The sequence below is a fragment of the Salmo trutta genome, chromosome 8, assembly GCF_901001165.1.
Source record: "Salmo trutta chromosome 8, fSalTru1.1, whole genome shotgun sequence".
Lineage (NCBI taxonomy): Eukaryota > Metazoa > Chordata > Actinopteri > Salmoniformes > Salmonidae > Salmo > Salmo trutta.
The window spans coordinates 9,516,333-9,533,045 of NC_042964.1; the positions used below are offsets into that span (position 1 = coordinate 9,516,333).

General features: G+C 43.5%; 1 protein-coding gene across 1 annotated transcript; it reads left to right on the forward strand.

Annotated features, from left to right (window-relative positions):
- Nucleotides 1-1,437: 1,437 nt before the first annotated feature.
- Nucleotides 1,438-14,484, forward strand: LOC115198156 (glycogen phosphorylase, muscle form). Its single transcript, XM_029759896.1, has 20 exons — nt 1,438-1,978; nt 4,115-4,216; nt 4,578-4,656; nt 4,803-4,906; nt 5,116-5,247; nt 5,336-5,447; nt 5,702-5,784; nt 6,057-6,200; nt 6,524-6,616; nt 6,770-6,916; nt 9,032-9,195; nt 9,336-9,450; nt 9,574-9,675; nt 9,789-9,936; nt 10,020-10,078; nt 10,894-11,035; nt 11,224-11,431; nt 11,764-11,898; nt 12,004-12,070; nt 12,722-14,484. Exons 1-20 carry the CDS (start codon nt 1,736-1,738, stop codon nt 12,872-12,874), a joined length of 2,532 nt encoding a protein of 843 aa, XP_029615756.1. The 5' UTR covers nt 1,438-1,735; the 3' UTR covers nt 12,875-14,484.
- Nucleotides 14,485-16,713: the final 2,229 nt, after the last annotated feature.

Genomic DNA, 16,713 nt, shown 5'->3' on the forward strand with positions numbered 1-16,713 from the left:
GGTCTTCCTTTCCTGTGGCGGTCTTCATGAGAGCCAGTTTCATGTTAGCGCGTGATAGTTTTTGCGACTGCACTTGAAGAAACATTCAAAGTTTTAGAAATTTTCCAGATTGACTGACCCTTCATGTAATTTCTCTTTGCTTATTTGAGCTTTTCTTGCCATAATATGGACTTGGTCTTTTCAAGATAGGGCTATCTTCTGTATACCACCCCTACCTTGTCATAACACAACTGATTGGCTCAATCGCATTAAGAAGGAAAGAAATTCCACAAACTAACTTTTAACAAGTCACACCTGTTAATTGAAATGCATTCCAGTTGACTACCTCATGAAGCTGGTTGAGAGAATGCCAAGAGTGTGCATAGCTGTCATCAAGGCAAAGGGTGGCTACTTTGAAGATTCTAAAATATATTTTGATTTGTTTAACACATTTTTGGTCACTATGTGATTCCATATGTTATTTCATAGTTTTGATGACTTCACTATTATTCTACAAAGTAGAAAATAGTCAAAATAAAGAAAACCCTGGAATGGGCAGGTGTGTCCAAACGTTTGACTGGTACTGTATATTTAAAACCAAATACTTTTAGACTTTTACTCATGTAGTATTTTACTGGGGGACTTTCACTTTTACTTGAGTCGTTTTCTATTAAGGTATCTTTACTTTTACTCAAGTATGAAAATGGGGTACTTTTCCCACCACTGGCTTCGCACCATAGGCTTCGTATGAATCGCGGCCAAGTTAGTTCCTGTTTCAGTCACGTATTTGGTCACGTTCGCGTGGGTCAAACAAACGCCCTTTTCTTTCGCTTATATACAACGTGGCTATTAATAGATTTCATGATCACATTCCTAAAGGGTGGATAATTCGTCCTGGAGAGGAACATAAAGTTATATCCTCAATAATAGGCTAGGACAGTCAATGCACATAGTTCTTTGAGGACCTGTTGCATGTATTCTGCACCAAGATTGTCCACCATAAAATATCATGGATAAAGGATCCTCTAACACTGTACAATGTATACAATCATTTTGTATTGATTAAATATAATATTTGTGTTTTCTGCGGAATAGACATGTGATAGAGCTCAGCGAATATTTCATTGTCCAGTGCGAAAGGCATTTCACTGTACTTATGCATGTATCCAGGCAGACAGAATATTCTACCTAAATAATAGGCTATACATCACCGCAGTCCCGACAGCTGATAGGCTCCATGGCTTACACCCCTCATGTACACTCCTCAATGCCATCATCCCTTCTCAGCTGTTCGAGGGAGGGTTTTTTTTGGGGGGGGGGGTCTCGTTAATAGTGAATATCCCTGCATATTGTCATGGTCTGTGCTATCTGGAATCCTTGGGACGCCCGGGATCAAAGGCCATTGGAATTGAAATGGCAAATGGTTATGGTAAGGGTTATGGTTAGGATAAGGGTAGAGGTTAGGTTACGGACGTCCTAAGAATACCGTATAGCACTAACCATTATTGTCACGAAGAGGATCAACTGTCAATTGGGCTGGAGGTTCTGTAAGACCCGCCCTATATGCTCGACATTTTGTATGTGCGTTTATATATAACAGTGCAGGACTGGCATACCAACTCTGGTGTCCATACTTTGAAGAGACAGAGGGAGGAAGGACACACAGTGTGACACGCGAAGCCATCTCTCATCATCCTCGGTTGATATTTGCCTTTTGGATCTACAGTCGCACAATAGAAAATACGCATTTACCAAGATGCCCAAGCCACTGACAGACCAGGATAAGAGGAAGCAGATATCGGTGCGGGGGCTTGCAGGAGTGGAAAATGTTTCAGACCTTAAGACCAATTTTAATCGCCATCTCCACTTTACGCTGGTAAAGGACCGAAATGTGGCGACCAAACGGGACTACTACTTCGCCTTGGCCAACACTGTCCGCGACCACCTGGTGGGCAGATGGATCAGGACGCAGCAGCACTACTATGAGAAAGACCCCAAAGTAAGCAAGCAACATTGTTGCCGCAGTGTCAGAGTGATCCCGTCCGGTCGCACGTTACTCGGCACGTACGCCTCTGTCAGACTCCGGAAACTGGGAGGGATGGCTTCCCAGGGAAATATTACTGCGCAGTATGTGCACTGATGCTGAAGTCTAGACTAGGGATGCGCTTCAGACGCTACAGTTACAGAAATGTTATGTTTATAGGATGTCTTTAAGTAGCCTACCTATTTAATCTTCAATGCAATTAGGCGGTGAACATGGGAATGCCGAATTCTGTATTGAGCGCTCCAAAGCCCCTTACAAGTTACATAACCATGTTGTGCATCTCTGGATGCGAACACGATTCAGTAAACGTTTGTCTCTCTCTATTCTAACATAGAATGCATCTGACGATGCATTGATAGCTGAAATGGAAGTGTCAATATTTTCAAGCTAGTGCTTGACACTTGTAGAATGACACTAAATCAGCGCACTGTTTAATGGGACTCAGTAAACTGGTTGCTAAACATGTATTGTGTAATAGGATAGCCTAGAAGTTGCTGTAACCCAAACCAATATGTTTACACAGTAGCCTAAATACTGTCAAGACACATTATATGTGTTAAATTCTTTTGGAGACGGATTTTAGCTGTTAGAATTATTCCTATTCTCGATCTCATACATATCAGTGGCAGAGAAATAATGATTTATCAATGAATTGAACCAGAAAGCACCAGAGGCTCTCTCTGCCTGATCCAATAAAGCTGATAGAACATAGTGCATCACACAGTCAGCATCGTGCCAGTATAGCCACATTCATTATTATGGTTGGCATGGGAACAAAATAACTGGTATTTTTGTGTGCAGAAGAGCAGACATATCATGTTGATTGTATGATATGGTAACTTATAACAGAAATGTAAATGAAAAGGTCTGCAGTGTCATTAGCCTCGTAACTCCTGGCCCTGAGCTACAGGCCTTGAATGACGTTCATTTTATTAGTGTCCGGAGGTCAACCTTTAGAAAGCCAAAGTCCCTGAGAACATATTTGCCCAATGCCTCCTAAGAAATATATTATAATTTGTGTCCACTAGTCCTTAGTTGATAACACCTAGTCATCGAGCTCGGGTTCAACTACATTTTTGGTATTTGTACATTCCACATATAGATATGGCTATGTAGGCTTCATAAGCAGAAGAACAATCCATGCTCCCTAAAGTCATCAAATTTACAACCCACAGTAATAATATCTGTCCTGTTGTTTTGTGTGTTTATGCAACCCCATCTGCACCAATCTCCCTAGTCGCTGGAACATTTAGGAACTGCTCACCAATGCTGCTATATTTATATCCAGGGACTGGATGCCTTTGTCACTTTATCTTAGTCACACTTAATGGGACACTGGTGCGCTCTGTTTTCCATGCCCTCATTTGCATTCCCCCGATTGTCGAAGAACAACATTTGAAATGTCAAAGGTCAATCAAAGGTTCAGGTGTCAACCCCTCCCAACTATTCATTTAGGATCACGCCACCCTGCTCAGTGCTGTTACTGTAGTACTGTAGTGACCTTAGAAATAATCAAGCAGAAGAGTAATTTCATTTCATAGCTTCAGTGTGAGTAACATACCCCATACATGAATTGGAACGTGAACGATTATATGATGTACAATGTACATTTCCTCTGTATAATGTTGTAATGGGTGGAGACAGGCTGCAGAGAAAAATTATACGGACATACAGTAAGTACAGTGTTGATTCATCCGTTAGAGTTTCAGGCCAAGAACATAACGCTGGCACTGTTTTCAGCACTCTTTATATAGGTTATTAAGAGACCTTGGGGTGTACCGAGCGTGCCTTAAAGAAAGTAAACCCAGACTCCACTGGCAGGGAGTTTCAAGTGAATCCAAACACACTCACAAAGAGCTGTTGCTTGACTGGTCGCCAAGAATAGCCCTCCTGTTGTTGGCAGCACCTGCTCTCTCTCTCCGGCCACAGCCGCTGCCTCTCCATTCCAATAAGAGGGTCATAGACAACGTGGCATTTTCGCAGGGCAACCACATGTGGGCACACTACTGTTGGGTGGCTGAAGGTGTTGAATATTGACACTGTACTGCATTAACTCTGCTTGATGAACCTTCCCCTGCTGTTCCTCCCTAGCGCGTGTATTACCTGTCCCTTGAGTTCTACATGGGGCGCACCCTGCAGAATACAATGGTGAACCTGGCTCTGGAGAACGCATGTGACGAGGCCACCTATCAGGTGAGAGATGGATAGGCCTTAGGCCACTCCTGGACCCTGACAGTGGACCGTCATAGTTACCTCAACCTAGAACATTGTGTCTGACATACACTGCAGAGGGTATGGAACTGGCACATTGAACATTTATGCAACTGAAAATAAGTGCTTTTTCTCACACTTCATTCAAGATTCAAGGATACTTTCTTATGTAAGAATTTCAGGTACATTGTCCTGCTCTGAGATTGAACACTGCCCCATTTCCATGTGTTCAGTAGAAAAAACTTTTCCTAATACATGAATGTAGCTCCATCCTCCATTTTATAATGTATTATAAACTAATGAAGTACTATGAATCTTAACAATTTATCTTCATCTTCATCAGTTGGGCCTGGACATGGAGGAGCTGCAGGACATTGAGGAAGATGCCGGCCTGGGAAATGGTGGCCTTGGACGGCTCGCCGGTGAGTTCCTCCTCCTTGGCTCTCTATTGGTCTACCTCGCTGCTTCCCCCCTAAAAATAGTGTTGCCAACGACAGTGATGCTCAGTGGTCAGGACAACCCTGCCTCACCCCATCTCTCTCACCCCTCCCTCCCCCTGTGCTCTCAGCCTGCTTCCTAGATTCCATGGCGTCTCTGGGACTGGCAGCTTACGGCTACGGCATCCGCTATGAGTTCGGCATCTTCAACCAGAAAATTGTGAATGGCTGGCAGGTAGTTTAACTGGCAAAGTTTACTATATGTATGTACATGTCTGTGTGTTTGATTACATGTTAGTCAGTGTAAATAGTCATTTTCGGTGCTTGTTGGAGTCATGTGCTTTAGATGGTCAAATTATTTTATGAATCATTTCTCACATTTGCACATATTTGTAAACTAGTCATAGTAAACTCATGATGCTGTATAATCATGATAATCGACAGGTAGAGGAGGCTGACGATTGGCTGCGCTACGGCAACCCCTGGGAGAAGGCCCGCCCTGAGTACATGCGACCCGTCCACTTCTACGGCAGAGTGGAGCACACCCCCGAGGGTGTGAAATGGGTCGACACACAGGTGAGAGACTACATAAAGACGATACAACATAGAAATAATAATCATTGTGGACGTAACTAAACATTACATGGCCCTTCTACATTAACAGGTAGTGTTGGCCCTTCCTTATGACACCCCAGTCCCTGGCTACAGGAACAATGTTGTGAACACCATGAGACTGTGGTCTGCCAAGGCTCCCTGTGATTTCAACCTGAAAGACTGTGAGTTACTTTTGGACTGTTTGGGCTTGTCTGTGTCTGCTTTATTGTTTAAACCTACTGATTAAATGATGTATTAATGAAAATGTTTACAACTTTTGTAATATTATTATCAGTAATCAAATTCAACCATCAGTTTTATTATCTGTAATCTAATTCAACGATCATGATGTTGATTGTCCTGGAGCTGGAAAACAGTACTAGGCAAGACATTTGAAATGTTAGATGTGACCACAGCGTTTTTGTTTGTTCTGCAGTCAATGTGGGTGGCTATATTCAAGCTGTGCTGGACAGAAACTTGGCTGAGAACATCTCCCGTGTTCTGTACCCCAATGACAACGTGAGTAGAACCCAGTGTTGATTTGAACCTTTATTTAGCAAGACGAGTTCTAAGAACAAATTCTTATCAACAATGATGATTCATTGTAACGAATCAATGAGTTTTCCTAATGCTGTCAAACCATTTTATCCATTTAAAGTATTATGTCTCCTGCACAATATAGACACAGGTTCCTGTAAGAATGCATTTAAGCTGAGTCATCAAAGCACTTCTCTGAGAACATCATAATAATAATCAAGTGTGATGGACTGTGGTCCTGTTTTTGACCCCAGTTCTTCGAGGGGAAGGAGCTTCGTCTGAAGCAGGAGTACTTTGTGGTGGCGGCCACTCTGCAGGACATCGTCCGTCGCTTCAAGTCCTCCAAGTTCGGCTCCACTGAGGTTGTGCGCGTTGACCTGTCCACCCTACCTGACAAGGTAAGATGGATACGATAGATAGTCTAGGACGCTAAGTGTATGTTCGAACTGAATTATATCTATCAAAGTACCATATAGTCTCCAAATGGCTTTGTTCACTGAGCACACTCAGTGCTCAGTATATGTCAAAGACACAATGTGCTTCTACTTCTGCATTGCTTCCTGTTTGGGGTTTTAGCCTGGGTTTCTGTATAAGCACTTTGTGACATCGGCTGATAAATACATTTGAATGTGAGACTCTGTGTTCACATGCAACAGTTTCCTCCCCTAACTGTGTCTTCCAACTGTATTGTCTGATGTCCTCTCCCCTGCCTGTATTGTAGGTGGCCATCCAGCTGAACGACACCCACCCTGCCATGGCCATCCCTGAGCTGATGAGGATCTTGTTGGACACGGAGCACCAGACATGGGAGAAGGTATAGTGCTGGTCCCCCTGCTAAAGCAATGATACATACAAGTGTAAAGAATACTTACCACAAATGGGGGAATGCTCCTAAATGGATTCACCAAACATTAACCAAGGCAATTTCCTTCTACATGTATCATTGTATTTCCCCCCTATCTCTCAGGCCTGGGACATCTGTACACGTACCTGTGCCTACACCAACCACACCGTCCTGCCTGAGGCTCTGGAGCGCTGGCCCACCGACCTGCTCCAGAACCTTCTGCCCAGACACCTGGAGATCATCTACGAGATCAACCGACGTCACCTGGAGGTAGAGCCAAACACTCCTGTAACATACAGTATTACAGCCGTACGAGTGTACGTATACAGGGCATTCCTGCAACATACAGTATTTCAGCCGTACGAGTGTACGTATACAGAGCACTACTGTAACATACAGTATTACAGCCGTACGAGTGTACGTATACAGGGCACTCCTGTAACATACAGTATTACAGCCGTACGAGTGTACGTATACAGGGCACTCCTGTAACATACAGTATTACAGCCGTACGAGTGTACGTATACAGGGCACTCCTGTAACATACAGTATTACAGCCGTACGAGTGTACGTATACAGGGCACTCCTGTAACATACAGTATTACAGCAGTACGAGTGTACGTATACAGGGCACTCCTGTAACATACAGTATTACAGCCGTACGAGTGTACGTATACAGGGCACTCCTGTAACATACAGTATTACAGCCGTACGAGTGTACGTATACAGGGCACTCCTGTAACATACAGTATTACAGCCGTACGAGTGTACGTATACAGGGCACTCCTGTAACATACAGTATTACAGCCGTACGAGTGTACGTATACAGGGCACTCCTGTAACATACAGTATTTCAGCCGTACGAGTGTACGTATACAGGGCACTCCTGTAACATACAGTATTACAGCCGTACGAGTGTACGTATACAGAGCATTCGGAAAGTATTCAGACCCCTTCACTTTTTCCACATTTTGTTGTTACATCCTTATTCTAAAATGGATTAAATCGTTTTTTCCCCTCATCAAATCTACACACAATACCCCATAATGACAAAGCAAAAACAGGTTTTTAGAAGTGTTGGCAAATGTATTAAAAATAAAAATGGAAATGTCACATTTATATAAGTGTTCAGACCCTTTACTCAGTACTTTGTTGATGCACCTTTGGCAGCGATTACAGCCTCGAGTCTTCTTGGGTATGAAGCTACAAGCTTGGAACACCTGTATTTGGGGAGTTTCTCCCATTCTTCTCTGCAGATCCTCTCAAGCTCTGTCAGGTTGAATGGGGAGCGTCACTGCACGGCTATTTTCAGGTCTCTCCAGAGATGTTCAATCGCGTTCAAGTCCGGGCTCTGGCTGGGCCACTCAAAGACATTCAGAGACATGTCCCGAAGCCACTCTTGCGTTGTCTTGGCTGTGTGCTTAGGATCGTTGTCCTGTTGGAAGGTGAACCTTTGCCCCAGTCTGAGGTCCTGAGCACACTGGAGCAGGTTTTCATCAAGGAGCTCTCTGTACTTTTTCTCAGTTCATCTTTCCCTTGATCCTGACTAGTCTGGCCCCTCTACCATAAAGGCCTGATTGGTGGAATGCTGCAGAGAGGGTTGTCCTTCTGGCAGGTTCTCCCATCTCCACAGAGGATCTCTGGAGCTCTGTCAGAGTGACAATCGGGTTCTTGGTCACCTCCCTGAACAAGGCCCTTCTCCTCTGATTGCTCAGTTTGGCCGGGCAGCAAGCTCTAGGAAGTCTTGGTGGTTCCAAACTTCTTCCATTTAAGAATGATGGAGGCCACTGTGTTGTTGGGGACCTTCAATGCTGCAGAAATGTTTTGGTTCACTTCACCAGATCTCTGCCTCGACACAACAGACAATTCCTTCAACCTCATGGCTTGGTTTTTGCTCTGACATGCACTGTCAGCTGTGGGACCTTATATAGACAGGTGTGTGCCACTCCAAATCATGTCCAATCAATTAAATTTACCACAGATGGACTCCAATCAATTTATAGAAACATCTCAAGGATGATCAATGGAAACAGGATACACCTGAGCTTTATACATTTGCAAAACTTTATTTAAAAACGTTTTTTACTTTGTCATTATGGGGTATTGTGTGTAGATTGATATGGGGGGAAAAAACAATTTAATCGATTTTAGAATAAGGCTGTAACGTAACAAAATGTGGAAAAAGTGAAGGGGTATGAATACTTTCCGAATGCACTGTATATAAGAGAATATACTGTAAACATATATTCACGTGCCTGAGAGGATTAGGAGTTAGCTACTGTAAAAAGCAACAACATATCCCTCAATATTTGCTTCTTTAATGTGATGCAAACAAATGGGTGTGAAGGTAATTGTTTCCAATCCTCTTTCTCCTCCTTCCCTCAGCGCATCGCTAAGCTCTACCCCGGGGACCATGATCGTCTGCGCCGCATGTCCCTAGTGGAGGAGGGCGACCAGAAGAAGATCAACATGGCCCACCTGTGCATCGTTGGCTCCCACGCCGTCAACGGAGTGGCCCGCATCCACTCGGACATCCTCAAAGCAACTCTGTACGAAGAAACGTTGTTTTAGTTTGTTTCATCTCTAGCTACTTATGACGCTATCTCTAGCCAATATTGTAACCTGTTTTCCCACTGGCCCCATATGTTAAATGGTATTTGATCTATCAATCGTTCATTGAGCCCACTAGGTTCAAGGACTTCTACGAGGTGGAACCCCACAAGTTCCAGAACAAGACCAACGGGATCACGCCCCGACGCTGGCTGGTCATGTGCAACCCTGGGCTGGCTGAAGTCATTGCAGAGGTGTGTGGTGGAGTGTAGCTGAAATCATAACCAACGTGGAGTGACAGTTGGTGCTAGTGTCGCAGTAGTGTCTGAGAAATGATGATTCTAAAAATGGTTATTTCTGTATGTTTGAATGTTCAGAGGATCGGTGAGGATTACATCCGCGATCTGGACCAACTGAAGAAGTTGCTGACGTTTGTGGATGACGACTCTTTGATTCATGACATCGCCAAGGTCAAACAGGTCAGAACATAACGATCTCTTGAAATATGTTGTCATTGTAATTCGAGTCACCATCTCAGTCTGAGCCAAGGTCCGTACTATAACTCCTAACACTTTACTGTGTCTATCTGTAGGAGAACAAGCTTAAGTTTTCTGCCTATCTTGAGGAGCACTACAAGGTGAAGATCAACCCCAACTCCATGTTCGACGTTCAAGTCAAGAGGATCCACGAGTACAAGAGGCAGCTGCTCAACTGCCTCCACATCATCACTCTCTACAACCGTGAGTGGTCCTCTGTGCTTTTACAGCTTTAGTGAGAAACATTATCCTGTCAACCAAGTTAACCTGTCGTCTTTTTCAATCAGGCATCAAGAAGGAGCCCAACAAGAATTGGACCCCCAGGACTATCATGATTGGAGGAAAGGTGAGCCACAATAGAAGTTTGATCAAGTCATTAGGATACAGGTTGTACTGCAAAACTCATTAGATATATTTTGTTAGTATTGGGATTTTTCCAGTACATGTGTGCACATTATACATCTTAGAGAAGTAAGCAGAATCAATGCACTCTATCTATGTGTCTAGGTCATTAGGCTAAGGGAAGCCATTACCTAGTCCTGTGAGGTTCATTACACGTGCATTATGAGCATGGGTTTGTATTACTCCAGCACCATTAGACATGCACCTGCATTAGGAGTGTGCGTGGCTGTTTATTTTTGTATCATTGCTATAGTTACGCCACCAATGGACTCTATGCCCTAATGTTTATGTTTGTATCATTGCTATGGTTACGCCACCAATGGAATCTATGGCCTAATGTCTGTGCCAATAAGAAAATGGAAACCAAGCTAAAATGAGTGCAAGGCAAAAAGATATTGGTGGCTAAATGCCAAAGGGGATGAATCATTAACAAAAAGAGGAGTTACTATGTGTGTGATGTAAGGAGGAAAACTGTATAAAAGGTATGTGCCGAGGCTGGAAAGTCAGTTGGTCCATGGGCCAGCTCGGCTTGTTACTTTGTAATAAAGTCTATTTGAATTCACAAATAAAGAAATATGATAGAGAAATATGATTGAGCGAATATTTCCACGACATTAGCCTGTCCCACATCAGTTTGAGCTGTTTTACCAACTGCTATGGAGACAACGACCAAAGTTGGCAAGACAGCACAAACAGATCTGTGGCCTCTGTATAAGATTTTGGCATCCATGTGATTCCATGTTCTCCATTTTTTCCCAGGCTGCCCCTGGGTACCACACGGCGAAGCTGATCATTAGGCTGATCACTGCCATCGGAGAGATTGTCAACCACGACACTGTGGTGGGAGACCGCCTCAAAGTCATCTTCCTGGAGAACTACAAGGTCACTCTGGCCGAAAAAAGTAAATAATTCACATACTTGCTGCTTTCTTGGTTTTGTTTATGTTCCCATTGGAGTGAAGCTAAGGGGCTTCCCACTTCTTCCACGTACATTTTCTCTCTTCCTTGTCTCATCTCTCTGTTTTGGTTTCTCTCCTTCTCCCTCTCTCTCTCTCTCTCTCTCTCTCTCTCTCTGTCTCTCTCTCGCCAGTCATCCCTGCGTCCGACCTGTCTGAGCAGATCTCCACAGCTGGCACTGAGGCATCTGGCACTGGCAACATGAAGTTCATGCTGAACGGAGCGCTCACCATCGGCACCATGGACGGAGCCAACGTAGAGATGGCCGAGGAGGCCGGAGAAGAGAACCTCTTCATCTTCGGCATGAGGGTGGACGACGTGGACGCCATGGACAAGAGTGGGTAAGACAGTGTGGGGGGGGGGGGGGGGGGGGGGGGTGAATGGATGGACGGACGAAGGGTTCTGAACAGAGATGGTGGAGAAGAAGACATGAGGATTGGCATTGGATGATAGCTAAGGAGAGAACATTTCGGATGACATGGAAGGATGCTTACTGGGTAAACTTTGGTGGAGAAGCCAAGACGATTTGCATGGTAAAGGATAGAAGCGAAAGAGACAGCTTTTTGGATGACTTGGAAGGAAGGATGATAACTGGCATGCATCCCATAATGGATTTTAAAAAATCTTCTTTATAAATATATCCTCTTCTTTATAAATGTATCCATCTTCCCAGATATGATGCCATGGACTACTACAACCGCATTCCTGAGCTGAAGCAGGCCATGGACCAGATCGCTGGTGGATTCTTTAGCCCCGATCAGCACGACCTCTTCAAGGACATTGTCAACATGCTGCTGCACCATGACAGGTTGGGGAAAATGCTGAGTCACCAACACCCAAATGCGGACACTGTACTCTACCGTCATACACGCAGCCACACAATGTCTAACCGAGCATGATGTTTGTGTTGCAGATTCAAGGTGTTCGCTGACTACGAAGCTTACATCAAATGCCAAGAGAAAGTCAATGCTCTCTACAAGGTGAGTGTTTCATAGACTGAAAATCTTTTTAATATCAATTGTTTTCTTTCTTTTTTTTCTTCTTTTTTTTGTTTGTATTTTACCCCCAATTTCAGTCTTGTCTCATCGCTGCAATTCCCCAACTGTCTCAGGAGAGGTGAAAGTCGAGTTATGCGTCCTCAGAAACACGACCCGCCAAACCGTGCTTCTTAACACCCGCCCACTTAACCCGGAAGCCAGCCGCACCAATGTGTCGGAGGAAACGCTGTTCAACTGACGACCGGGGTCCGCCTACAGGTGCCCGGCCCGCCACAAGGAGTCGCTAGAGCGCGATGAGCCGGCCAAACCCTCCCTTAACTCGGACAATGCTGGGCCAGTTGTGCGCCGCCCTATGGGACTCCCAATCACGGCCAGCTGTGATGCAGCCCGGGATTGAACTTGGGTCTGTAGTGACGCCTCTAGCATAGCGATACAGTGCCTTAGACCGCTGCACCACTCGGGAGGCCCTGTTTTCTTTCTTTTTTGTAAAGTGTATCGAGACTTGTTAAATGCTCTAAAAATAAATTGTGACTTGACTATTCCCCTGTCAGTTATGAGAATTTTTACAGATAACAGTATTCCTTCCTTCTGCAAGGGTTTTAATTTCATCTCTCTTCCCATCCATCCCAACAGAACCCTAAAGAATGGACCAAGATGGTGATCCACAACATCGCTGGTTGTGGTAAATTTTCTAGCGACCGCACTATCTCCCAGTACGCCCGGGAGATCTGGGGCATGGAGCCCAGCCTGGAAAGGATCCCTGCCCCAGACGATCCTCGCCAATAAACCCCAGCCCTAAAACCATCCTCTGGTTTTACCTCTGGCTATTCCACAAGAAAACCATTTTAACTTGAGAAATAGTTTAGAAACCTGAAAGCTCCCTGTAACTAGTACATTTACATTGTGTCATTTCATTGCGGTCAGTATTAGTTGATGATTGACTATACATGTAGCAACCCCTGTCCGGCTACATGATGGCCAATAACCTGATACCACTTTCAACCTCGACATTCGGCATTTTCTCAATGGGCTAATACAAAATCAGCATTCACTTTCTCAATGGGCTAATTCAAAATCAGCATTTACCTTCTCAATGGGCTAATTGAAATCAGCATTCACTTTCTCAATGGGCTAATTCAAATCAGCATTCACCTTCTCAATGGGCTAATACAAAATCAGCATTCCCCTTCTCAATGGGCTAATTCAAAATCAGCATTCACCTTCTCAATGGGCTAATTAAAAATCAGCATTCACCTTCTCAATGGGCTAATTCAAAATCAGCATTCACCTTCTCAATGGGCTAATTCAAATCAGCATTCACCTTCTCAATGGGCTAATTCAAAATCAGCATTCACCTTCTCAATGGGCTAATTCAAAATCAGCATTCACCTTCTCAATGGGCTAATTCAAAATCAGCATTCACCTTCTCAATGGGCTAATTCAAAACCAGCATTCTCCTTCTCACATGCACCAGCAATGCATAGTCAACTGGCTTGTGCAACATTAATAACACTGTTCACCATCATTTAAGCTAACATGGTCAGAGAATACACCCTTTAACAGTCAGTGGGGTCAACAAGTAGCTGGAAACCTCACCACTGTCTAATGGTACCAAAACCATGTCTTCCAAGAATGAGACATAGAGACTTATCAAAATAAAGTATTCAAAATAAGCATGTTCTTCTCACATAGACACTGTGATTCTACACTACTAATTCGGCCTGCCAAGGACCACCTCTATATTCATATCTGCACCAAATAACCACTCAAGTTGAAGGGACTAGGTTAACATGCGTGATCCTTGATGTTATAAAACTGTTTGCTCAATGTATGTCTGTATGTCGAATGTAGTCATTTGTGCGTGTTATTAATCCTTGTGTTTTGGGTAGCCCACACGCAATCCTTATTGCTAAAATACTTTCTGCTTTAAGCTTTGTTTTGTTTAGAATGATCCCATCAGTATATCCTCAAAACGTTGTTCCAGTGTTGGAAAATGATCCTTCATATAGTGCAACAAACTAAGCCTTCTCTCCTCCACCTTCTCTGCCTAATACCTCTCTGAGTGACTATAATGCTGCCTTAACTAAGCTGTGTCTGTCGTTGTTCAGCCTAAAGTGACCCCACATTGACTTCTCACTGTTATCTGCAAGTCTTTTTTGATGTTCAGATAAATAAGCATTTCTGGTACAATAGTATTTGTCACTGTTTGGAAGTCTTGGACTTAATGTTAACACTACTGAATCACTAGTAATAGAGTGTGTAGTGTTGATAAAGATTGCACAACATCCAGTAGTTTTCTTCCATTAGAGAGACTCTGAAAAGCACTTAAAGCTTCAAACTCTGGATTCTTTTGTCAATGTGAAACAACAGTCAATAAAGGAGACAAAGTTACAACACTTGTGGGATATTTTGTTACTTTCCAAAATGGCTACATTCACTCATCACTTGTATGTCTAGATGGTTTTGTGTCTACCAATCAAAACTGAGTAAATTTCCACGAGAAAAGTTTTAAAGATCGTATGACGTAACTTCCGCAGGTCAGGACTATAAAGTCTCAAACAATGCCAACGCAAAATACACGCAACAAACTCACAAACAAGCTAGACTTATAAACGGATCCTGTTGAATCATGTCTGGCCTTCTGAGCGGAATGCTGAAAGTACGGTCAACTGTGGCTTCGAGGACACGTGCAATCAACCAGCGAGCAAACCTATCCAGTAAACCCCCTAAAGACAACATCGGCGCTGCAGTGAGTAGGCCAAATATATTTATAAACCGTTTTGTTATTTTCATGTTCTGTGAATTGGCAATCGTTGAAGCTAGCCAGCTAGTTCAGACAGTTGGCAAGCTGATTTCAAAATATACTTATTCAAATTATGTTGACTATTTTAAAATAAAGCATTTCTTACATGCTTTTATTATTGGCAATAATATGACTTGCCAACCTGTGTTCTTGGGTGACGTGTATGAGTATAACAGTCTTGCATGCCTCTGTTCACAGGAAAGTGCTTTTGTCATGAGTATTTTTGCGGTGGCCATACTTGGACCATCTGGTTGGATCCTCGCCAATGTTCAGAACTACCAGAAGCGCTGAACTGTTTCTCTACCACGGTTCTTGGCTCAAAAGTCACCTGCTGCATTCCATTTTCTGGCCTATGATGCTTGAACTGAAGTCACGAAATTACCTTTTTGATATTTTGTCACAATAAAAAAAAAATGTATTCTAGTGTCTGATCATTGTTTCAACATTTTTGGCTTAGTGTACATTTATACACGGTGAAACGATTTGACCATTTATCTATATCAAACCGAGGTGTGTGTGGGGAAAATCGTATATAATTTACTATGTATTGAAGTCCTCGCTTGCTGAAGCCAACAATCGGCCATAATTGCACTCTGATGCAGTTCTCCATAGGCATGAATGAAATTCCACAGTATTTCAATTAAATTATACATTTCAAGGACAACATGGGGTGTAGTAGGGACTGGAACAGAACTTTCAAGTAGTTATACTTGAATAAATTACTTGTATATTAATTAAATGTAGCGATTCATAGCTTACAAAATATTTTTACAATGGTATGGATGTGAGGTGGCTTCAAAATCATGCCGCTGTCATCTCCGTGTGTGTCTATACAGGGAATTTGTTAAGTATTCAGACCCCTTGACTTTTTCCACATTTTGTTATGTTACAGCATTATTCAAAAAAATATTAAATTGTTCCCCCCCTCATCAATCTACACAAACTACCCCATAATGACAAAGCAACCACAGGTGTAAACTAATTTACAAAGGTTTTCAGACCCTTTACTCAGTACTTTTTGAAGCACATTTGGCAGCGATTACAGCCTTGAGTCTTCTTGGGTATGGCGCTACAAGCTTTGCACACCTGTATTTGGAGAGTTTCTCTCATTCTTCTCTGCAGCTCCTCAAGCTCTGTCAGGTTGGATGGGGAGCGCCAGAGACTTGTCCCGAAGCCACTCCTGCATTGTCTTAGCTGTGTGCTTAGGGTCGTTGTCCTGTTGGAAGGTGAACCTTCGCTCCGGTCCTGAGCGCTCTGGAGCAGGTTTTCATCAAGGATATCTCTGTACTTTGCTCTGTTCATCTTTACCTCAATCCTGACTAGTCTCCTAGTCCCTGCCTCTAAAAAAAAAAACATACCCACAACATGATGCTGCCACCACCATGCTTCACTGTAGGGATGGTGCCAGGTTTTCTCCAGATGTGACACTTGGCATTCAGGCCAAAGAGTTCAATCTTGCTTTCATCAGACTAGAGAATCTTGTTTCTCATGGTCTGAGAGTCCTTTAGGTGCCTTTTGGCAAACTCCAAGTGGGCTGTCATGTGCTTTTTACTGAGGAGTGGCTTTCGTCTGGCCACTCTACCATAAAGGCCTGATTGGTGGAGTGCTGCAGAGATGGTTGTCCTCTGGAAGGTTCTCCCATCTCCGCGGAGGTACTCTGGAACTCTGTCAGAGTGACCATCAGGTTCTTGGTCACCTCCCTGACCAATGCCCTTCTCTCCCAATTGCTCAGTTTGGCTGGGTGGCCAGCACTAGGAAGAGTCTTGGTGGTTCCAAACTTGGAGGCTGAATCCATTTTAGAATAAGACTGTAACGTAACAAA

What these genes read in the sequence shown, in the direction of transcription:
- LOC115198156 (XM_029759896.1), top strand. Translation starts at nt 1,736, where the DNA reads ATGCCCAAGCCACTGACAGACCAGGATAAGAGGAAGCAGATATCGGTG. An exon ending in TCAACCGACGTCACCTGGAG is followed by an intron (nt 6,917 to 9,031) that starts GTAGAGCCAAAC and finishes TCCTTCCCTCAG; the next exon opens with CGCATCGCTAAGCTCTACCC. An exon ending in ACATCGCCAAGGTCAAACAG is followed by an intron (nt 9,676 to 9,788) that starts GTCAGAACATAA and finishes GTCTATCTGTAG; the next exon opens with GAGAACAAGCTTAAGTTTTC.